This window comes from Anopheles merus, chromosome X (genome assembly GCF_017562075.2).
Source record: "Anopheles merus strain MAF chromosome X, AmerM5.1, whole genome shotgun sequence".
Taxonomy (NCBI): domain Eukaryota; kingdom Metazoa; phylum Arthropoda; class Insecta; order Diptera; family Culicidae; genus Anopheles; species Anopheles merus.
The window spans coordinates 22,728,859-22,755,025 of record NC_054081.1 but is presented as its reverse complement, the minus strand read 5'-3'; the positions used below and the strand labels follow the sequence as shown (position 1 = coordinate 22,755,025).

The 26,167-nt window shown below is 36.5% G+C and overlaps 1 protein-coding gene across 1 annotated transcript; it reads left to right on the top strand.

Annotated features, from left to right (window-relative positions):
* The first annotated feature begins 2,021 nt into the window (after positions 1-2,021).
* On the top strand, positions 2,022-12,589 carry LOC121591378 (cytochrome P450 4g15). Its single transcript, XM_041911793.1, has 5 exons — positions 2,022-2,715; positions 4,055-4,252; positions 4,950-5,132; positions 10,853-11,770; positions 11,885-12,589. Exons 1-5 carry the CDS (start codon positions 2,496-2,498, stop codon positions 12,061-12,063), a joined length of 1,698 nt encoding a protein of 565 aa, XP_041767727.1. The 5' UTR covers positions 2,022-2,495; the 3' UTR covers positions 12,064-12,589.
* Positions 12,590-26,167: the final 13,578 nt, after the last annotated feature.

Genomic DNA, 26,167 nt, shown 5'->3' with positions numbered 1-26,167 from the left:
TATATATATATATATATATATATATATATATATATATATATATATATATATATATATATTATATATATATATATATATATATATATATATATATATATATATATATATATATATATATATATATAAACTATATATATATATATATATATATATATATATATATATATATTATATATATTATATATATATATATATATATATATATATATATATATATATAATATATATATATATATATATATATATATATATATATTATATTATACATACACACCCACATCTCTTCATAAATAAAAAAACTGTTCGCGGAACACTCTTTCTTTACGATATGGCATGGTATGCTAAAGTGAAATGCTTTAAGTCCGAACATGAGAAGTTAAAATGGTATTTATTAATTTGTAAAACTGAAGCATTTCTCCACGAGGCTATCAATTGTTCGTGCGGCGTAACGTCGTAATCAAAACCACTCATCAATGCAAATCTTATGGTGCACGAACGCAATTCTGCTACAATCCTCTAGTATCATTTATACTAGGTATGTCAAAATAGCGAGCCGCGAGCCGCATGTAGTCATGAAGATTCTGTGAACGGTCCGCGACGCTATGAAGTAATGATAAATCCAGCCCATATTTGCCTTGAAAATCAAAATTAAAGTTAGTAATTTCGGCCCGCGACAGACTTTTCGGGCTAAGAAGTGGCCCGCCGAAGAAATGAATTTGACACACACACACACACACACACACACACATATATATATATATATTATATATATATATATATATATATATATATATATATATATATATATATATATATATATTACATCATTTCATTTATCAAACATCATCATTTCATTTAAACAATTCAACAAAAATATTCATATTCATTTCTATCTTCATTACAACCATTTCAATTTAAATTTCAATTGCTTCAGAATTGTAAGATATCTACATTATAGAAACTGTGTTAATAGCATCTTGGCTAATTCAACTAAACAAAGTACATGTCATCATTTAAGTACTTTTACTATGTCTTTTCCATTAGCTAGAAAGCAGGCGTAACTCCTTCTTCTTCTTCGTAGTTGTTGACGTAACGATCAACATGATTAAGCCGACTCATTCAGCTTTTCTGGGCTTATCAATACCACGCAACCGATACTCAATCATTTTTAGAGGGAGTTTATTCGACTAAGAATTGATGCCTTTTTACCAACGTATTTTCAGTGATCAAAATAAATATAATGTGGTTTCGATTGATTACTTGTAAACTATTTCATTTGTGTATAATATATGATCAAATTTAACACATTTCACATTTTTATAACTTAATAGGAGGAAAACTAGCGTAATTTATCTATTTCATGTTTATATTTTCGCTTGCCATACTGGTTTCTTTCTTTAAATTACTGTGTCTTTGATTATACAGGTACTTCTGGTGTTTGGTAGATTATTATTTGAAATGTTAACATAATGCAATACTACATTCAATACTTAAAAAAACACTAGTTGGTGGTTCAACGAGCTGATGAACTTAAGCAAACCTGACTTTGCTCTTACTAACTTTTTACTTTTTGTATACTTAGACATTAGACAAAAATTTGTTAAAGAAAATGGTGTATAAAGTAAATGGTTGCCAAGAGAGATGATTTAATAGACTTACACGATATAGTATCAAAGCAATGAGGGGCTCGTAGCGTAGAAGGAAGGGATTTGGTTTAAGTTGGAGACTGATGTCTAATACTAGTTGATGGCATGCATAAGTGTATGTGTCGCATTTGTACGTATGTAAAGAAAGGGAAGTTCACCATCATGTCCCATTGAATAGACTTCATTCGAAGAGCATGCGATCAGTACCTCTACCATGAGTATGTGTTTGTATCAGAATTTGAGTGCGTATATGAACGTACATCTAACCGGAAAACCAGCCGCTGTCATGGTTGCTGGGTCCCCTCCGGTGTCGATCGTAAGCACTTGGTTTAGCCAAGAAAATTACGCTGACTATAAAAACAAATTTAAAACACCATTCTTCAGTCAGTTGCAGTAGTTCGAGCTGAGTGATAACAGCTTACGGTTGCGAGTGTCTTTACTCCATTTTACTAGACATTTTACTACATTTACTACATTACCACGGCCCGTTGAAGATTAAATAAATAATAATAATTTGTTTCATTAGCTGGAAAATGTTATTCTAATTTCTTTGACATTCTTCAATTCGCTAGAATAGAGTTAAAGGAAATAATTTCGCTAGAGAAGAGTTAAAACATCAGTAGGAACTGTGTATGTTGCGTAATACTATATGTTAAGTGACACCTCAAGTGTTTTTAAACGATTGTGTAAGAAGTGCTAGAATATAGTGATTGATTAAGAATTTGAGAGCCAAATATTTTTTTGAGAAGTGCTGGTCAGAGACATTGAGCAAAAAAACATAACAAGCAGAAAAAGATTTTGTCTTTTTCCATACATCGATCAAACCGTAACTGGTGTTAACGAAACAACATGTCAGCAACTATTGCGCATACAGATGGCGTCAATACTAGTGCCAACATTATTTCACCAATCAACATGTTCTACTTCCTGCTTACTCCTGCATTATTGCTGTGGTTTTTCTATTGGCGTTTATCACGACGCCACATGTTAGAACTAGCTGAACGGATACCTGGACCGAAAGGACTCCCTTTGATTGGCAACGCCTTAGACCTTGTTGGCAGTTCACACTGTAAGTAGTTTGTAGATCATATCACTTTGTCCAGCTTGCAGATCATACCTGTGTGCTGAATAAAAAAGCATTTCGGTTTTTTTGTGTGTTAAAAATACGGTTCAATCATGAAAATAATATGGAAGACAAACTGTTTCATAAACATTAGATTGATATAATTGTAAAATGACTCAATTACAAGTCCATCATGAGTTCAATCCTAAAATAAACAACTTGAAACCTGGCTGGCTCCTAGAGAATGAATGAAACCTGGCTGCATGGTATTGGATTGGAAGTTTCGAAAGCATGTGAAGAAGTTAACAAAAGATTGACGCGAGTAAAATGGCAATTGAAAAAATTTAGTATGAGAATGCGTTTGTTAATGTGTGTTATATGTAATCGTGTAAATCTAAACATGTATAACATATTCACATATGCGATATAAACACACACACACACACACACACACACACACACACACACACACACACACACACACACACACACACACACACACACACACACACACACACACACACACACACACACACACACACACACACACACACACACACACACACACACAACACACACACACACATATAATATATATATATATATATATATATATATATATATATATATATATATATATATATATATATAGTGATTGCATAATATATATATTTATATATTAATATATATATATATATATATATATATATATATATATATATATATATATATATATATATATATATATATATATATTTATTTATTTATACATACTTTTTCATATTTCATTAGGTATGCTATTTAAGGGATTACATATATTTAAGGGTATAATTGACATGACAAATTTAAATAACATTCACCTATACTAGCTACCTATGGCCCTCCTCTGTTTGATATCTGGCATTTCATTTGCCTTATGTTCTTTATTCTTCCATAGCGGAAACGTTTCCCTCGTTTGTTATGGCCAGTAACCTTAATCAGCTCTAATCAGGGAATGGGGGTTATCGACCCACGTTTTACGAAGTGATTTAAATGAACGGTTGCTCTTATAGGTTGAAAAGTGTCACGGCTTACAATTGCGTATCACAAAAATTTCAAGAGCGAAACATTTGCAATTTTGAATTCCAAACCGTTGTAAAATATGTTGCAAGTTTAAGGCCTACTCACTATTATTCCTGGACCTTAAGGGCTACAAATGGGTTAGATTTAGGTTTATATTTGATTTTGTTGTTAGTATAACAAAAAAATCGCGCACAAAAACTTTTCATGTTAATATAATTCATCAAACTATTTAGCATAGTTAAAGTTTTCTATCTTATGTTTTTTTCTTCACTACCACTTCAAGCCGTGTTCCGCACAATTATCGAGAAGGGCAAGGAATATAACGAAGTGATTAAAATATGGATAGGACCGAAGCTAATCGTCTTCCTAGTGGATCCACGCGATATAGAATTGCTTCTTAGCAGCCATGTTTACATTGACAAATCCCCTGAATACCGCTTCTTTAAGCCCTGGCTGGGCAACGGACTGCTTATAAGCACCGGTAAGTATGTTAATAAAGCTGTGTCTACGTCTGCACTGGACACTTGACAAGCTGCTGCCCACGAAAAGCAAAAAACCAATTGGCACGAAACACGATGACTAGATTTGCATATATAACCGGTAAACGAATCGGCTTGCTATTCGCCGATACACTACGGTAGATCATATGCATCAACAGACCGGAAGCGGCCATTATCCTAATCGTCAGAGCCATTGAATCCGGAATTTCTAGAAACGCTGAGCTTATCCTCAAAACGCTACCAAGCACGATTTAACTTTTTTTACGAAACAGGTGTAGATATTTAAAAACTTTTAGATAATTTTTCACTCAGCAATAATTATATACGCAATAAATAAGATTTTTATTTGTTTTTCGTCATAAGGCATACACTAAGAAAATTATAAGAAATTTAAAAAAACAATCGGTAGTAATCTTAATTTACTATTTGTTTGTTTTTTTTTTTTTTATTACGGCCTGGCCGTATTAACCCCTTTCGAGGAAGTGTATTTTGTTAAACTAGAGAAAAAAAAACCTGTCTATTGTAAGCCATATTTACTATTTATTAAATACAACTTATGTTATTCCTCACAATGGAACATTTTAACCAACCCTCGGTAGTGGTGTAATATTTTATTCAATTCGTGTTACTCCTATGATTTATAAAATGAATAATACACCTTGAATTGTTCTTCAATAGGACACAAATGGCGTCAACATCGCAAACTGATTGCTCCTACTTTCCATCTGAACGTACTTAAGAGCTTTATTGATTTATTCAATGAAAACTCTCGTCTTGTAGTAAAGAAGATGCAGAAAGAGAATGGGAAAGTCTTTGACTGTCACGACTATATGAGCGAATGCACAGTAGAAATTCTTCTAGGTAAGTGAACTACTCGTAAAAAATGCGAATCTTTTTACCAATTAAATATGTTTTATATATATTTATATAGATCTAAGATTTTATTATAATGAAATAATTATTTGAAATAACTCATACAAACTGCATATTTTGTTTCATAAGCATTTTAAGTTGATCTGTATTACAACATCTAACGCAAAGTTTTTATCCCTAACATTTCAATTCTCCAAACACTGCAGTGAATAAGCATACATATTTATATGCATACATGTTTTGTTTTGATTTTCATTTAAATGAAAACACGGCATTGTATATGGAAACCATAAAAAAGGAAGAAGAACTGAAATGTCTTACGAAAAAATGTTTGTATACAAAGCACAATGCATATTTTTTGTATTTTTATTCAATTGTCATATTTGTTTGCCACATAGGCGTTAAATCAATACTTATCAACTTTTAAACTTAACTCTAACATTTAGAAATAAACATAAAATGGCCACTAACGCTAATTAATTTCATATTATGTAAACGCTTCCTATTACTACAATAGTACAATATTACAATTTTAATGGTAGAAGCTTGCTTAAACAAAGTTGCGCAATAATGATATAAATTTTCGTGATGTTTCATCCATTTATCTATAAAAAATACTTTTCTTATTTTTTTCTACAAAACTCATTTAGACTCACATCTCAATTACTTAAAGTTTATTCCAGTCACAAAATGACAAGATACGGTGCTCGTTATTTTTCTCTCGACTGCAATTGCATAATAATCGTTTGAAGTATCAGAAAACCAGTTTTGTGCACTGCAACTCTCAACTAATCGCTATTACACAAACACACAAACAGCTTCCTCCTCGAACTAGCGGTTTGTAACATGCCAATAGGTAAATCGAACATAGTTTATCAAAAAAAATCTGTTTGCTCATATTTAAGTGGATTGTGACAAAAGCAATTTAAACGAAATTCAATATAGGCTATGTGCTCAATTATTTGTGATTTACTCTGAGAATTTTACATACAATTTTACAAAAAAATAGAAAATTGTTTTTAACCTTAGCTCATGACTAAATCAACTCATCTTATTCTTCTTTGATACTTGATTTCAACTCAATGTGAACTGGGGAATGATTTTAAAACTAATAATTCTTAGATAACTTTTGCTTAAGCTTTTTGATTTTGGAACCGTGTTAGAAACTGTTAACCAAATAGGGGAATCCGTTCAAGATAATATTGGATGTTTACATTCAACTGAGGTTATAAATGAATACAACTTCAAAATGAATAATTATATTTTATTTCTAAATCATCAAATTCTTGTCTTGTGTCAATCTTTACACCTAATAATTCCCGACGTTCCTAATGTTTATGAATCCAAAAAGAAAAATAAATAAGTCACATTTCGCTAACTAAAAATGATTCGCTACATGAATCGAAGGAAAAACAAACGAGAAATCTAATATTTTAAATAAAGTTCGCTTTACAGTTTATTGGGTTTATACTGTCAGACACTGTCTTCATTATATCCTCTATTTTTTTGTTTTGTTTTGGACTTAACTGACATTGCAAAGAGTATCAGAATAATTAACAAGAAAATAAGCGAGAATAAAAAAGAGAGAAGTAACGACGGTTAACATGAGAAGAAGAGTAATCGATGTTCTTATTTTCCAATGGCCTCTCTAACACTTTGAGTGCCATGGCTATCATATATAACAGCCAGTTCATGGGGGCCATGGCTGTCAGATAGCAAGCGTTTGAAGATTTTATCTGTTTTATTTTGATTTTTTTTGAAAAATTAGATGTTTTATCATGATATTTTGTAGGAAATAAAAAAAAACGAGCCAATATGGTTTACTGGGTTTGTTTATCTATTTTTTTCGTTTTAATTGATTGTTTCATACCTTACCTAATGACTAAAAATGAAAGTCCCTCGAAAAGACCGTTTAATGACAGAAGTTACAAGTGAGCATACCGATAACCAGCCAAACAAACACGCTACTCTTTTTCAGTATCAATTATTATCATTCAATTTGATCCATGTTAGAGTAAATGTGATGGGGTGGTGGTAGCTAGTGATATACCTAAATGCACGGAAAGATAATATTGTATTGCGGTTATATTGAATTGCAAATAAAGTAAAGATTAAATCATATCAGGAAGATCTTACACCAACTAACTCGTTTGTATACAGCAATAATGTCGATAAGGGTTAAAATTATTTCAATAAAGTAAAACTGCCTCCTATTGTCGCAAAAAGTAACGTTAAAAGAGACCCCTTTCAAGAAATTACGTAACTGTTTGAAACCATTTACTCCTTTAATTTCTTTTTTTGGTAGCTACATTAATTAAACTATTTATCTACATTTGTTTTATACTGTTTTACGGCCCAGTTTCTAATGCGAACGCCATTATTCAAGAATCGAATGAAGCTTTTTTTCATCAACCCAACTGCCACAAATAATGACTGTTAAATAATAATAATGAGCTGTTAAAAAGCATCTTGCAAGTTTTGAATAATGCTGTTCACACTGAAAACTGATCCAGAAAACTGAGTGTATTGCGGTAAATTACTAGTTTTAGATTTCAAGCAAAAAATTCTTATAAAGCGCTGATTATTATCGCAAATTGCAACGCCTAGCTTCAACATGGTCTGAATAAACCAATCATCATTTTGATCGTCTTAGAATACATAGTTCGCTACTCACGTTACATAACATTTGAATCACGTTTGGAAAGTATACTTACCAATCGGAAGGTTCTACTATCGTAGAACCGTAAGTATGTTTGAACATTTCACAAAAGGTTACATTGAAATCCTTGCTTCATGAGCGGTACGAATTTTAACGGAAAATATCATGGCTGTTAAACATTATTGACTATTACTGCTGGAAATGTTATTCATAGCGTAATTTTAATCTGAAATGTTTTGGGTGCAATTGGAATGGGTTTTATCTTTGCATTCACAGCCATTTTTCAAACAAACAAATCAAAATCATCAAACAAAATAAATTTAAGAAAAAATACATATTTTTGCGACTGCTTCATTGGACCTAAAATGATGGTATGGTGCGTTGTGTTCCTAAAGCGGTGGTAGTCAAAAAAACCAAAAAAAAAGTGTATAATATAAATAAGACTGTGTTTTTTCATATGAATAACAAAAATCACTGCTATAATATTGATTTTTCATATAAACTAATGAATAAGAATGAAGAAAATTTTGACTAAATAAATGTATGACGACTGTAGCCAACCCACACCGTGAAAGTTTGCTTGATTTGTAGTCGATATTTCAATCAGCCAGATATGTGAGGTTTGGTCGTTGTTTGATAAATTACTTGAAAAAATCTCATTTATTTACCTGATTTCAGTGAAAATAATAATACATGTCAAAAATATCCTAGAAAAAAAAACCAGAATGTTCTGTTCTTACTGATTTTATGACGAGTGAAACTTTATTCATATATTTATTTTTATGGTCAGCTTTTATTTATCTGTTCATGAGTTGATTTTGTTTTTGGGTAATATATAACCCTTAATCTTAGGTCTTAATATTTTATTAAAAAAAACTTTATCAGCAACTAAAATATATGTCATTACTGTTGTGCAGTTTTGTTACACCAATTTCATTATTTGATATTCTGATAGGGCAGTCCCGTGGTACAGTTCGATATGGGTTCGAGCCTAGAATAGACCGTTGTCCCGTAGCAAGTACTCGACTATCTGTTTGTGTTATTGAATAAATCTGGAAAGCCTGTATAGGCCGGCATGTCCACGTAGGATGCTACGCCAAGAAGAACAGAAAATATCCTAATAGATAAATTATGCCATAAGATAAAAGATCTTAGAGCAAGAGCTGAACAATCTAGCAAGCGCAGCTATAATCGAAAATAGATCACAATAGATCTTATACAAATATATACACAATACATAGTCCTGCTCATCAAATATAATACTTCATTTGTCCCAAAAACATTTTTAATTTTTCTGTATAGAGTTGCGAACTATTATTATGCTTTTAGTATTTGGAGACCATTAATATTAACCTTTGATTCAGAAAATATTATACTCTGAATTACAAGCTTATTTCAAAAATCAATCGTCAAAATTTTTCATTATAATGGAAAAAACAAATAAAAAATCGAGCAATTCAAAGATATATTGCTTTAATATTTTCAATAAAATAAATTGTTTTTTAACATCATTAGGTAAGTTATTTAAATGTTGAACCCTTATTGTTGGCCAAATTTGTTATGTTTTTTTTAAAGAATAAAATATCGAATGGTTAATTGCACTGCATATTCAAAATAATCAATGAACTAATACACAAATAAATAAACTAATTCGTTCCATTTCTTGCCAGTTACCTTTTAAACTTCTACCCATTTGAAACCTTAACCACTTTACATTAATACATCATACATCATGAAATAAAATCATTTCAAATCAATTGCAAAATTGAACTAATTTTGCCCCGTGCTAAATTTCACTCTACATCTACAGTCTGCTCGGTAAAAGAGACTATTTGTTTATGACAGATGGAGTGGCATAAATTGTTACGTTGAAACTAAGTTGACCGGTTTATCAACAATTGGCATGTTATAGGCAAACAACAAACAAGTCCCCTAGCTTGTTCAGTGTAGTGATGTGCTCTTTGGAGCTCAATCACGCATCTGATCCAAGCTGGGCTATTGTTGGTACGGATTTTGCCGGAGTTGGAATCCAACTAATAGTTCGGCCCGGAGTCGGAGTCGTCCGAAGTTGTCCGGAGTCATTCGGCGTCGTTCGAAGTCGTGCAGAGTCGCTCGAAGTCGTCCGGAGTCGTCCGGAGTCACCCGGAGTCGTTTGGAGTCGGAGTCGTTTGGAATCAGAGTCAGCCGGAGTTCACCGAAATCTGAGTCGGACGACTCCAGGCGATTCCGGACGATTCCGAACGGCTCAGGTTAATGCTGGCCGGAACAACCTTCCGAAGTCGGTTCCAAAATTATTGAAGTCGGAACGGAGTTGACTCCGGATTTTTGCCGACTTTATCCATCACTAGTATTACAAGAGTTGTTTGAAATGTGCCGTTAGCCGTATGGCCCGCCTCTACTTCCTCACATGTTAGCAATGATAGCAATGAAGTACGATCTTCTGCGTATACATACATCCATATATACATTTTCACAGCCAGAATTGTGATTTAAGTTCGACAGTAATAGTTATTTACATAATTGATCAATCTTGTGCGATAGAAATGAAAATAAATTTCGCCTGACTGTCAAATTATATGCATTATATCCGTAAATACGGGTTTTCATACTTTATCTCAAGACTTTGTGACACTGTCCCGAATTATTCTTTAAAAATGCCAAAACTCCAGCATATTACTTAAATACGTTAATGATACCTGAATTCATAGAATGCACTGCTGAATCTGCCGCATATTGCTCGAATACACTGTTTCATGCCCGGGCCGCATTGTGTTGTCATCAGCTGCGTTGGTTGGTGGTACAATTATATGAAAAACTCATATTTTCATATAAACAGCCTAACCATATTTAATAAGTAATTCAAGTTATCTTTCCACATAATTAAGTAGTTAGTTATTGCTCTACATCTTTTGCTTGGTTGGTGATGTACCAGCCGGAGAGGATATTCATTACAATTCATAAGTTGCTTATAATTTCTCCTTGTTTACTATCTCTCCAAATTTTTTTTTCATACTTTGTTATATTTTCCTTTGTACATATGCTTTCACAGAAACAGCAATGGGAGTATCCAAAAAGACACAAGATCAATCTGGATATGACTACGCAATGGCCGTGATGAAAATGTGCGATATTCTGCATCTGCGCCATCGTAAAATGTGGTTATACCCAGACCTATTCTTCAACCTTACTCAGTACGCTAAGAAACAAGTTAAATTGCTCAATACCATTCATAGTTTGACAAAAAAGGTTATTCGCAATAAGAAGGCAGCCTTCGATACCGGTACGCGTGGCTCTTTGGCTACCACCTCAATCAACACAGTCAATATTGAGAAATCCAAGAGTGATAGCACCAAGACAAACACAGTGGAAGGCCTTTCATTTGGTCAATCTTCCAACCTGAAAGATGATTTGGACGTAGAAGAGAACGATGTAGGCGAAAAAAAACGATTGGCTTTCTTGGACCTTTTACTTGAAAGCGCAGAAAATGGTGCACTCATTTCGGACGAGGAGATAAAAAACCAAGTGGATACGATTATGTTCGAAGGCCACGATACTACGGCAGCTGGTAGTAGCTTCTTCCTTTCGATGATGGGTGTACATCAACAAATTCAGGATAAAGTTATCCAAGAATTGGACGAAATTTTCGGAGAATCAGACCGTCCAGCCACATTCCAGGATACACTAGAAATGAAATATCTAGAACGGTGCCTTATGGAAACTCTACGCATGTATCCGCCAGTACCTATTATTGCTCGTTCGCTAAAGCAAGATCTAAAACTAGCTTCGAGTGATATCGTAGTTCCTGCAGGAGCTACCATCACAGTAGCCACCTTTAAACTTCATCGCTTGGAATCGATCTACCCTAACCCTGACGTGTTTAACCCTGATAATTTCCTTCCCGAAAAGCAAGCAAATCGCCATTATTATGCATTCGTGCCATTTTCTGCAGGTCCAAGAAGTTGCGTGGGTAAGCGAAAAATTGTAAAAAAAAAACATTAAATACAAGTTTAATAAAACAAATTCATGTGTAAACAATTCGCAGTGAAAGATACTAATAGTTATATTACTTACCTTTTTTCAGGTCGTAAATATGCTATGTTAAAGCTGAAGATAATTTTGTCCACTATCCTGCGCAATTTTCGCGTTTATTCCGATCTAAAAGAGGAAGAATTCAAGCTGCAAGCCGACATCATTTTGAAGCGTGAGGAAGGATTTCAGATCCGGCTTGAACCACGTCAACGCAAATCGAAGACATTGTGAAGATTGGACGATAACAGAGCATGCAAACTTCATTGTTATTTTATACTTTACTATGTAGACATTTGTTTATGACATGATAACACATTGAAAGTTATTATAACAATTAATATTATCATTTTTTTTCACTGGAAAAGCAGTAAGGTAACATATTATTCTTCTTTTTCACATTTAAATGGGAATACATTCGCATAAATAAAACTGTGATTGTGTTCAAACAGGAAATAAAATAGGTATACTCGGATGTCAATAAAGGTTGGGGATATCTTTTTTTTTGTGATGGTTCGAAAAAGATCGAATGTAATATTGTTTATAAAACAAACATTATATTCTATCAATAAAACAAAATGGATCGACAGTAATAATTATTTAAAATATAAGATTGAATGATATGCGTAGGACAGGTATCTTCATTTATTGCAGGCCTTTTTTGACCGTTCACTCCATCTACGATTTTTACTCTTTATGCTGCATTGTAATTTTCACTCTGAAAAGACACCAAAAGATTAATAAAGTTATTTGTCATAAACATTCTTTGTATTTAATCAGCTTGATCAGCTTCGCAATGCTGGCAAGGCGTTGGTGGTTTTTTCTTACCTTGACGGCGATTCTCTCCGAAACGCACAATGGGTTAATGGCGGTCGAAAGGAAAAAAATAAGAATTACAAAATTATCGTGTATATAACAAAGCCAAATAGTAAATGAAGAAAAATCTGTTATGTAATAAGTCTATCAGTTCAACTTCATAAGTTGTGATTTGTCAAAGTTGAAAAATCTTTCCAAACTACGATTTTTCCCAATTTTGCTCCTATTTGCGCCTAATGAGTTCAGGTGTGAATATTTGAAGTAGGTGGTCGTTTAATATGTTATTGGAAAGGAAATTTTATATACTATAACGGTACTTATTTCATTTTCTTCGATCAACGTCCGTCTTCGCGTATGATCGCTTCTCTAATGCTCAATAGATTTATCTCTCTCTCTCTCTCTCTCTCTCTCTCTCTTTCTCTCTCTCTATCTCTCTCTCTCCCTCTCTATCTTTGTCTCTCTTTTTATCTTTCTCTCTCTCTTTCTCTCTTTCTCTTTCTCTTTCTCTCTATATCTCTCTCCGATCTATCATCCTCCTGCCTAAACTGCTCGTTGTTATCGTGTAGCTTAAGGTGCGTTTGCAGTTCTGACACCACCGCTACATCGCTGTCCTCAGCGTTCTGGAAATTGATAACAACTCGCTCCCTTCTAGTTGTTCTCGCTCAAATTTTAAGTGCATTCTAAGCTCTTACCGTTTACCCCATTTTCAGCCTATCAACGGCGTACACGGTTTGCAACGGTCGTTGTGTTCTTCACGCACCTGGAATATCCTCAAGTAAATATCTATCGTTGCCTAACACAGCCAATGCTCAATGTAGCGACCTTGGCAGCTGCGATAGAGGCCATCAATGGCAGCTGATAAAGGCGGTCGTATTCGTACAGGCAACTAAATTACCTGAACCGTGAAGTAGCAGAGAAGGTGAGAAAAAGGTGATCATGAGAATGGAGAGAGGACAAGTTGGATGATCGAAGGAGCTAACGGGCGATGTCGCCAAAAAAAAAATGACGGAGATTATGGTGTCGGTGCTTGGCTTGAGAAGAATAGTAGAATGAATTTAAAAAAAGCTGAGTTTTGATTGAATACAGTATTTTTTATAAATAGTTTTAACCTTTTCACCAATATGGTGTACCATGGTTTTAGCTGGTGGCTTTCTCCCATAGCCTATATATCTCTCTATACTAGTACCAAATCGCACACCTTAAGTTTGGTGGGTCCCGCTCGCCGTTTGTCAAATCATGTTTTTTTGCTTGTGCTGTTCCCTGTCTGTATCTTCGGTCGCTTTGCGTTTTATCGCTTCGATGTCTTGTATCCTCTTCATCCTCTTCATACTAAATTTGTTGCATTTTGGTGCATGCCCTTGGGGCGGTACGACAATATTAGACTACTTGGCTACAGGCTTTGCTTTGTGGTTGTATTTTGCATATTGTTTAGTGTATCTTGGGTAATTTTTCATTCCACTTTTTGTCTCCTTCGTCCATCGAGCATCGGAGAGGTCCTAGTATTGTCCTACTGACACATTTCACCTGCCCATTTGCTCTTGGAAACCCCACTGCCACCTTAATGCTTTGACGGCCGCACATTTCGTTTTCGTTTCTTCCCCAGGCGCCGGCGCTATTGTTTTAAAAACTGCGTGGTTTGTCGTATTATGACATTATTGTCGTGGTTCTTGTTTTATTCTGTTCTGAGTAATTTTGGCAGGATTCAGCTGTAAAACGTATTTACTATAGCAATACAAAATGCCGTTAAATCATGAACAACGCACAATATAATAAAATGCGAGAAGCAAAAAACTGCATTGCGCCACCGAGGTGTGCTCGGCCGTCAACCAATGTTTTCTTCATCACACCACCAAAATTTCCCTAGATTTCGGACGACGTGTGGACGTCGTGTGGACGTCGTGTGGACGACCACCCGACGTCCTACATGACGTTTAAGAGGTTACTCGACCAAGCGAGTTTTATTAGACGGGTTTTAAACAAAGAATGTGGCGGATTTCCCCAAGTTGTTGGTTGTGGGTTGAGCAACAAAAATAATTTTTATGGATTGGCTAGAAAAAGATAAAGCTTGCCTTCCCCCTTACTCCTTCCTTGTCAGTAGTGGCGATCACACCAGCTGTTCATACGTTAGTGGTGGGAGTCGTAACGCTTGTCTGCTGTCTTTTTATCCGTACTACCAGATCATATGCGTTTTCAGTGACGTCATTTCCCTACCTCCTTCATTTTCCCAGCAGTTATTGGCGAATGCTCGACCTTGTGTGAGCGCTTGACTTGATTATTGTTTTTTTTCTTTCCTGTTTTTTTGCTCAAGCATTGTACGTTGGCTAAAGCTGTCTTTCGATTCCGGATTTGATCAACGCTCAAGTTTTCATTTGGACGTAAGAATCGATTTACCGTTGGAGCTATTTGCCGAATCAATTGAATGCATGCTTTTTACTGGTTTTATGTTATTTGTTAGTGCAATTATATGCACTTGTTCAAAAAAAAAAAAACAATTCAAACAAAATATAATTCAATGCACTAGTGCGCTCATGTTAAGCCAACCAATGCTTATTTAAAGTCAACGGGATATCAATTATTTAAATGAGGGATGATGTCATCGAACACACAGTGTCTTTTCATTATATTTCTTTAATAATTTACAAACCTTCCAATCCTCGGATGGGATGGCGGTATGGTAGAGTGGTGCAATTTCTTTTTGGAAATTTTCCCGTTGCCGGGAGACTATTTCGATGCCGTAGAGTAGTTTTGGTAGAAGCCAGCTATTGATGATTTGAGGTTAACCTGTGTTTGGCGGGAGGCGCGATGTTGACCGATTCCAAGCATTCTGAAAAGATTAATACGGTTCTTTGCTTCTCTTTTGACCTGTGTAGTGTGTGCTTTAAATGTTAAGTGACGATCAAAAATCACTCCTAGGATATCGGCTGTGCGTGTGTTTGGTATTTCTGAGTTATTGTATGTAATGGGTTTTAGAGTATGATATTTGCTATTGCAGATGTGAAGACATCAAACAAAGAGCGTGATATTTTATCATGGCGTGTGTAAAAACCTAGAGTTAAGCGCAGTAGCGAGTCTAGGCTTCTGGAGGCCCCAGGCGGGATGAAACTCGGGACCCCTCGGGTCGAAATATTTTTGTTAACGGGGGGAGGGGGGGGGTAGAAGGGGTTTGCAGTATTATCACTTTGTCGAAAATTATTTCTTCCTATTTGCTTCCTATTACATGCTAAGAATATAAAAATATTACAAAAAGCCAAGAAACATTTTATTGCACTATTCTACATTAGACCTGTTTTCTACCATTCTACCAACCAGATATGTAGCGCTAGCTTGTGGAACACATATGCTACATTCTCATGAACTTTTGAAAGTTTTCCTTTCCTTTTAGTGACAAAATAAATAAATCAAATAGTAACAAGTAAGTCAAATAGTCCATTTTTCGATTCTAAGCTATGTAAATATAGGATGTATCACACAATACACAGCCATTTTCTTTAATTCAATACGTCCGTTAAATATTGCCATCTATTTCTATTATTTCCCCATTTCCCGATATTTCTACCATTTCCTAAAACCTACAATTATCTACTTTCATCCCTCGCTAGGCATATTCGGGCTATTATAATAGCATAAATCATCAATGTCTATCAAAAGTTCAATGATAATAATTAAAATTATTGCTTTGTAAAGAATGATAACGACAAGACGATGCAAGGATGAGCCTTCTGCATTTCATTCTAAAGATGATATAGAAAATAATAGGCCAGCAATAACTGAACTTTCTGAGCTAAACCAGGCTATAGAACCGATAGCATTGTGTTCATACACTAACCGTAAAGACATCTCACTTTGGAGACGCCCCTTCACAGATGAGTTTGTTGACTTTGCAGTAAAAAACAAACCATCCAATTTTGGTAACATACAAAATTCAAAAAAACTTTACAAAGATAATAATAGTAAATTTTATAGGAGTCTGATCAATGATCATTTTTATAGACAAAAGAATAATGGAAATGTAGAAGAGAGAACATGGCTCGTGTATTCAGAAACAACGAATTGTGTATATTGCTATCCTTGTGTATTGTTTTCTAAATCCTCTTCAAAATTTATAACAGGATTGGATAACTGGAAAGCTATCACTGCCCTTTTATCAGAACACGAGACATCGAAAGAGCACATAGCATCAATGTCTACTTTATATAAAAGATCAAGTACGGTTAATAGAATTGATACCGAGTTAGTTCTAGAAATGGAGAAAGAAGAAAAATACTGGAGAGAAGTCAGTCAGCTCTACAAAATTGTTAGGCCGCTTAGGGATAGCTTTCAGGGGACATGATGAAAGTGAACAAAGGAACCGAAAGGGAAATTATCTCTCTTGTCTTGAATACTTAAGTGAGTATGATGATTTTTGAAATTACATTTAGAATTAAGTCAGCTATTTGTTACAGCATTATAGTAGATTCCACTCCCGATATAGCTCATATCGATCAACTAACGTTTGTTTTAAGATATGTTTCTTTTTCTGGGAAAATATTCGAACGATTTTTGGGCTTTATTCCGATAGATAGGCATAACGCTTCTTATCTGGAACAAGAAGTTCTTGAAAAATTAGAAAAATTGGGATTGAATATTGCACACTGTCGGGGTCAATCATTTGATCAGCATCAAATATGTCGGGCAAGTATATGGGCTTACAAGCTCGCATTAAACAACACAGCACAAGTGCCGTGTTCATACCGTGCGCGAATCACTCTTTAAATTTAGTAGCTAATTTTGCTGCTGAAAATAGCAAAAAAGTCGTTAATTACTTCAGTTTCATACAAAAATTGTAAACTTTTTTTCTTGCTCAACTCATCGATGGAAAGTGTTATTAGATAATTTAAACAAGGGTCAACATCAATCAGCCGTATTACTGAAAAGATGTTCTGTCACTAGATGGTCAGCTAGAGCGGATGCAGTTTCGGCATTAAATGTTGGTTTTAAGGACATCCAAAACGCATTGTCAGATATTTGTAGCGATGAGTTGAAAAATCTGCTACAGTCGATGAGGCAAATTCTCAAACAGATGGTAAAACCTGACATTGCGTTGTTGACCATCATATGGAACTTTTACAAAGAATTACAAAGAATTAACGCAACAAGTAAATCGCTCCAAACTGTTGAATGTGAATTATTCAAAGGTGTTTCATTAATTACCTCGTAGGTTAAATTCACAGACAACTTTCGAACTGATTTTTCAAAGGTTGAAGAAGGAGCAAAGGAGCTGTCCAGTTTGCCTTCATTGTTTACCGAAGAAAAACGAACACGCAAGCGAAAATTGTTCTTTGATAAATCTCGTGAAAATGAACATCAATTTATAGACAGAGATGATTTTATCGTTAATACATTTTATGCCATATGCGATAATATAAAAGCGCAACTTACACAAAGGACAGAAAAATATGAAACTGTATTAGAACCATTTAGAGTTTTTAATGACTTGAATATATCGGAAGAAAATCGATCCAAATTGATTAAAGCTCTATCAGAAATGTACAAAAATGACATTGAGGTTTATGGGTTGCCAGAATAGTTAGAGCAATTCATACTTTTTCTCAAAGAAAACGACGATTTAAAAATAATAGATTCCGACAACAATAATGAAGGTAACAATAACATTAAAGTTGACATTCAGGCATTGTACAAAGTGGCTAAAGAGATATCATGTACGTTCCCAAATATGGAAACATTATTGAAAATATTTCTGACGATTCCCATTTTTGAGTTTTGTTGTTTGACGTTTAATTGTTCGGCCGCAGTTCCGTCGCGCTCCGTGATTTTTCAGTAATTTTCTTGTGTTTTCTGCGTCCCATCGCATTGTTGCCTATTCTACGGACTATTAAACTGCTTCACATCATCGTTTCGTCTTGGCGAATTGTTTAGTTGCACCACAACTCTGGTTTCCTGCTGTTTTTTCCTGCTCGGCTTAGCAGTGTTGTGCTGTGATTACGCGTGATTTCGTGATGGCGACTATTTGCTTCTCGTGTTTTGAACCGCTAGAGGCCACCGGCTGCATCATCAGTTGTGCATATTGTGACGCTACGTTTCGCGGCTGTTGACAGTTGCCACCTCCCCCCCCCCCCCCCCAACCAAGCTAATTGACCCGGTAGTGTTCAATTTCGACTGGAGCTGCATTGGCTGCACTAACATTCTTAAAAATCCGCGCTGCCGTTCGGTAAAAGAAATAGGCGCCCAGGTCGGTTTCCAAGCCGCCCTCACCTCAGCTGTAGCAGCTATCGGCAAGCTTGTTGAGCCTATTGTCACCGAAGTTCGCAGTGGTTTTACCCTCCTTCAAACTGCATCCACGCCTCACATTCGGAATCCTGATCCTCTACTGGCTACTGGTAGAAAGAGGAGGCGCGTAATCGAGAATTCGGATTCGGATTCCTGGTGTAAACAGAATTGTAAACAGTCGCGGTAACATCCTTTGTGCCGCGTCATCGTCAAATGCATACACCAATACCACGATTGCCGTCCAGCCAGCACCTACACAACCGAAAAAACTGGTGGGAGCCTATCCGTTATCATCACCGCTTCAAGCTGCACCTCGTGAGCCATGCACAGATAGGATCTGGATCCGCCTATCCCGCTTATCAACGGCCGTCACTGTGGAACAATTGGTCGCTTCTGCAAAGCGTCGCTTAGCCACCGATGACGTTACAGCGTATTGCCTGCTGAGAAGAGGGGTTAGTGTAGATAGCATGAATTGGCTTTCATTCAAAGTGAGAGTCCTGGCTATCCTTTGAGATGCGGCACTCACACCATCCACCTGGCCCGTCGGTATCGGTGTACGTGAGTTTTTTCCATCCCGTCAACACGACCACCAAACCTCATCTCCTATAGCCACCCGAAACCGCTTTACAACACGCACACCAGCTACTAGTACTAATCACCGCTACACCACACGCACACCAACAACGACTTACCGTTTAGCCACACGCACGTCTACTCCACCTGGTCCTGAAACAACATCATCACAACAGTGTCACCCCCCGGTGAATGATACCTTGGAAGCACCCAATTCAACACTTGTTTCTAGACCGCCCCAAAACCACCGCGCTTCATCTCCGCACCTGCACCAGTCTACAATCGATCGCTTTTTTCTCAACTAGACGAAGTTCCGCTCATTGCACGCAACAAACACGCCAAGCCTCATGCTCTGACAACGCAGCTCAATTGACTTACCGTATACCCGCTTTATCCAACCGCCACAATGACAACGCTACCGCTGAGTATTTAAGCTGCTTTTATCAAAACGTTAGAGGTTTGCGTACTAAAACAAAAGAATTTCACCTAGCTGTATCGGAGGCTGACTTCGACCTCATCACCCTCACGGAAACTTGGCTTGTTGACAACATTCCATCTGCTCTTCTCTTCAACAACAACTTCTCTGTTTACCGCTGTGATCGCTCTCTCAGCGGCTCTAGCTCTCGCGGTGGTGGTGTTTTGCTAGCCGTTTCTAACGCATACGAGTCGATAGAATTACCCGTGATCGTTCTCTCGAGTATATTTGTGTGCGCGTCACCTGCAATAACGCACATCTGTACGTCATGGTAGTATACATTCCACCGCAGCTTAGCTCCGAGATATCGGCTCTTGGCTCTCTACATGATTGTATCAGCGGCTTTATTCTCACATTGAAGCCTTGGGATTTTCTGTTTGTTATTGGCGATTTCAATCAGCCTAGCATAAGCTGGTCCACAGCTGATCCTTCGTCCTCGCCAGCATACTCATCAATCACGCACTATGAACCAACTGCGCGCTCACTGGCCAACAACACTTTTGTGAATGGATTAAAATTTAACGGATTAGTACAACTAATCACATCAATAATTCGCACGGACGCATGCTTGACCTGCTATACGCTAACAATGCTGCAGCTAAATTGTGTTCGCCTGTCTTTCCAAGTGTTGTTCCGCTTGTACCTCTTGACTCCTACCACCCGGCGTTTGACTTCAATATACGTATTAACTCGTCGACCCGACGCAATTCGACGACTCGACAAAACTCGACGACAACCGCATTTTATCGTTATAACTTTGGTAGAGCTGACTATGTGAAACTGAACGACATGATATCAATGTTTAACAATAGTTTTCACTGTTCCAATTTTGTTTCACTTGACGAAGCAGTATGTTCATTCTCGTCTTTTATGCTGCAAGCCTTTTTTGCATGCGTCCCAGTTCAGCATCCTAAACCTAACCCCCCCTGGGCGGACCGCACACTCAAACGACTCAAACGTGTAAAAAGAGCTGCTTATCGTCACTACCAAACGCGCCGCTGCCAAAGATCTCGCTCGATCTACTTTGACACGCATTCTTTATACTGCAGCTATAACAGGTTTCGATATGGCACATATTTGAGTAAAATTCAACGTAACCTCTGCAGGTGGCCTGACTCGTTTTGGCGCTTCTACAACAGCAAAACAAAATCCACGCATACACCGAAATCTATTACGTACAAAGGAGCAACAAGTGCCAACACTAATGACATGTGCAATCTCTTCGCGGATCGCTAAGCAGATTGCTTTTTACCGGCTATGAATGATACCGATACCATTGATGCTGCTCTCGTCAACACTCCGGCTGGCGCAATTAACATGAGTCCTCTTTTTATAGACAGTGAGATCGTTTTATCAGCCCTAATGCAACTAAAGCCTTTCTTCGCTCCTGGATCCGACGGAATTCCCTCTACCGTGCTGAAACGCTGTCAAACGACAGTAGCACCTATCCTTGCAAAAATGTTCAATGCATCGCTAGCCAATGGCTACTCTCCCAAAACATGGAGGAAATCTTGGAGGGTTCCTATTTGCAAAAAGGGCGACAGGACAGATGCCATCAACTACCGGGGTATTACTTCTTTGTGTGCCATTGCCAAGGTGTTCGAAATAGTGATATACAAAAATCTGCTAAGTGATGCCGCAGCTACCTAAGCCCGTATCAACATGGATTCGTGCCAAAAAAGTCGACTACTACGAACCTGGTTCAATTTGTAACCTATTGCACTAGCCGAATTGATGCCGGAGCTCAAGTCGATGCAATTTATACAGATCTGAAAACAGCATTCGACCCTCTTTCGCACGCAATTCTTCTCGCTAAACTTGATAAGCTAGGATTTCCCAGCTCGCTCGTACAGTGGCTTAAGTCTTAACTAATTAATCGCACATACATCGTGAAAATTGATAAGCACGTGTCCAAAGAAATAGTCAGCAGCTCGGGTGTGCCACAAGGAAGCAATATTGGCCCGCTTCTCTTTATATTGTTCATCAACGATGTTACCCTCGCTTTACCTCTCGACAGTATCAGTCTGTTTGCCGACGATGCAAAAATGTTTGCGCCTATTCACAACGCAGGTGATTGTACATTCCTGCAAAACTGCATCGAAATTTTCTGTTCGTGGTGCAAGCGTAATGGGCTGACTATCTGCATCGAGAAATGCTACTTTGTGTCTTTTAGTCGATGCAGGAGCCCAGTCACTGGTACCTACTTCATGGACGGCACTGCAGTTAATCGACAAAATCATGCCAAAGACCTGGGCGTTCTGCTTGACTCTAGTTTGAACTTTAAACAGCATATCGATGACGTTGTAGCCAGAGGAAATCAATTACTTGGCGTGGTTATCCGTACAACTAATGAATTCCGCAACCCCATGTGCATCAAAGCTGTGAACAACTGTATCGTTCGTTCGGTTCTGGAATATTCGTGCGTAGTCTGGAGCCCAACTACCGCTTCTTCAATTGCTCGGCTTGAGGCGATTCAACGTAAGCTCACGAGATATGCCCTACGCCTACTTCCCTGACAGGATCGCAATAATCTTCCTCCGTATGCTGCGCGGTGTCGTCTTCTAGGCCTTGAACCTCTTTCGGTTAGAAGAAGCAATGCACAGTGCTCTTTCATCGCTGGATTGCTAAATGGCTCTATCGACTCATTGCCTTTGTTGCATCGAGTCGATATCTATGCACCATCCCGAACACTTAGGTCTAGAGAAACTCTACGGCTCGCTCAACCCCGTTCCAGTGCTGGTCGGTCTGACCCTATGTTCCGCATGTCGGCTGTTTTCAACACTGTTTCGGATTGCTTCGACTTCGACATCTCAACTCAGTGCTTCAAGGAACGTCTCCGGCTTTTGCCGTGGCCGCAGTGAATTGCGATGCAAATCTTGTTTTTGTTATGTATTTTTTTGAATGAACTGTTACATCTTAATTAGGCTATACGGCCCGTTGAAGATTAAATAAATAAATAAATAAGTAATAAATAAATTTCTACTGCTTCTGGTGAACGATCTTTTTCTGTTTTAAAACGAGTTAAGAACTGTTTACGTAACTCAATGGGTGAAGCCAAGCTTAACAATCTTACTATTTTATACATAGAACAAGATTTGATGGATCAACTTGATACAGAGGCAATTATTGAGCAGCTTTCCAGAAGGTAGAGTAGGGTTTTTTTAAATTCGTTTAACGGATATGAGCTAACTGTGTCATAGTTATATTTATATTCGCTTACAATATATACATTATTGTAAATGTATAACAAGTTCTTTTTTCTTGCTTGTTGCTATAACTCATTTGTGAATTATGAGTATTTTGTAATATAGTTCATCTCAATTGTGTGTACAAGATAAACTTCAATGGGATCTACATTTGTCAAAAAATATCGAAAAAGAGATAACTTGAGATGTTTACTGCATGGCATGCAATTTTGGCAAACATTTTGTTGTTGTTTTAATTCTTACAACTTACGGTCAAGACTGTGTGGACGGAATCCGTCCGGGATAATGGCATTGAGTGCGTCTATTATTTAGACCACATTAGACCTTAAAACTAATCTCTTCAAAAAAGAGCCTCGAGAGCTTTATCAGATTTAGTCCATTAGCCAAGCCATTGTCTTAAAGATTTATATACGAATGGCAACTATAAAAAAAAAACAGTATTTTCGCTGGAGGCTTGGTATTTCATATCATTTGCGTAAGACAAAAAAAATCTTGGCTTTTCGTAATATTTTGATATACTTACTGTTGTGTTTCGGAACGGGACGTACATTTGATACACTTAAATAAAACGGCACACTCAGACTCTTATTAAAACTTATACTCTATTACAACAATTACATAACATCGACCATCCTGATCTGCAGCTTGATACCGAGTCGCAGCGATCGATCACCCGATCGCTGCCGAAGTCCTTCCCGGCCTTATTGACATCACATGCTGTCAGTTACGTGACATCATTGAGTCGCGGCTACACCTGCGCTACCTACACAACACTTACAGTTCTCTTCGAAGAGAATGTAACTCAGTGGAGATTCTTCTTATTCTTCTCGCTGTAACGATGTGCGTAGTCATGTTAGTTCTACAGGTTTCTAATTGTTATCAAAGTGCCACATAACTATGCAAAGATAGATGGGCCACTAGTAATATACCCTCTAAAATTAAAAAAAAAATGTTTATAGTTAGTCCATAACCAAAACAATATGCTGAAAATTATTCATGATAATCTGCTTTGATTTTTTTTTCTCATGCCACATTTAATACAGTTAGAATCATAAACATTACGTTTTAATTTGACGTTTGAAACGTTTGAATCTGTAAAATTATATTGTTCAGACTTTTTTTTATACACTTTTATTAGTTATGATTATTAATTCAATCAAAAATAGCAGTTGGGAAGAAAATGTTCTAGAGTGCTTTGTACGATGGTCTTCCCGACTGTCAAATGAAAATTTGCATAAGTACACTGAACGGCCCAACAAATAGTTATTGATTAGATTTAATCTATGTAAACTCGGTTATAGTAACAGTTATCAAATTAACAAATATATATATATATATATATATATATATATATATATATATATATATATATATATATATATATATATATATATATATATATATATATATATATATATATATATATATATATATATATATATATATATATATATATATGTATAATCTCAATTTAAATTATAATGATGCAAATAAACTCTTACTTCAAGCTGCAGTAAATTTGAGAACCAATGAATATAAATGATCAAATCAGCACTATTTTCATCAACATTGACAAGTAAAATCGTATTTCGATTCCATTATTTACGAGCATTGAAAGAACAATTCAAAGAAGAGTTTGAGATAATATAATTACACATATGCCATATGTCTACAAAAGCTCTATCTTTTCTTTCGTGTTTGACCGATAGATCCTTTCAACTCATCGAGCTTTATTGTTATTATTATTATTTTTTATTGGTACCTTTTTCCTTTCCTCTACCATGTTGCTTTTGATCGCCCAAGATGTGACTGTTAACTTGTTGTCGTCGTCGTTTCGTCATGTCCACACGATAACGTATATGCGTTAATTATGTCCAAATATATATACCAGCGATCTCATTCGAAAAAAGAGCTCCAAACGCAAGACTGACTGCCCTACTACATGGAATAAATACCGATCCCTCGTGGCCACACGATAACGGATATGCGTTAAATGTGTTTAGTTTGGAATTTACACGATGCGAGATAGGTTTCCAAACAAAATTTGCAAATTGCTCGTTTAAACACTGTCGTTTAGACGCAACTAAAATAAAAAAGTTAAGATGAACTGCTCACAAATAATATAAACTGGGATCTTAAATTGAAATATCTCAAATAAATATTTTCCGGCATTTCAAAAATGCTTGAATTGTTGCATGATAATTTTAGATTTAAAAGCGGATGATTTGATCAGTTTATTATTCATTTATGAATATAACAACAGAGTTTCATCGTTACTCACTTGAAATGGCAATAGATTTATGTAAATTCTAATATAAATTTTATTGTTATTATATTGTGGGATAGCGAATCGATGCCTTGTGATTGGAATCTCGGCATCATCTACCCCGTATACAAGAAGGGAGACAGGTTGGACTGCAACAACTACAGGGGTATTACGGTGTTGAATACCGCCTATAAATATTCTCCCTGATCCTTCAGGATCGCCTTGTCCCGCACGTCGAAGAGATAGTAGGAAACTATCAAAGAGGATTCCGAAACGGAAAATCAACCACTGATCAGATCTTCACCATGCGGCAGATCTTGGAGAAGATGGCTGAATACAAAAACGACACATACCATCTCTTCATAGACTTCAAAGCCGCATACGATAGCATAGCCAGGGTAAAACTGTACGACGCTATGAGCTCATTTGGAATCCCGGCCAAACTGATAAGGCTAGTTAGAATGACTATGACCAACGTCACATGCCAGGTGAGGGTGGATGGAAAACTCTCAGGACCTTTTGCTACCACCAAAGGTCTGCGCCAGGGGGACGGGCTTGCTTGTCTCCTATTCAACTTGGCGCTAGAGAGGGCCATCCGCGACTCGAGGGTGGAGACTACGGGAACCATCTTCTATAAGTCAACCCAGATCCTGGCATACGCTGATGATATAGACATCATTGGTCTGCGGCTCTCCTATGTAGCAGAAGCCTACCAAGGGATTGAGCAGGCGGCAG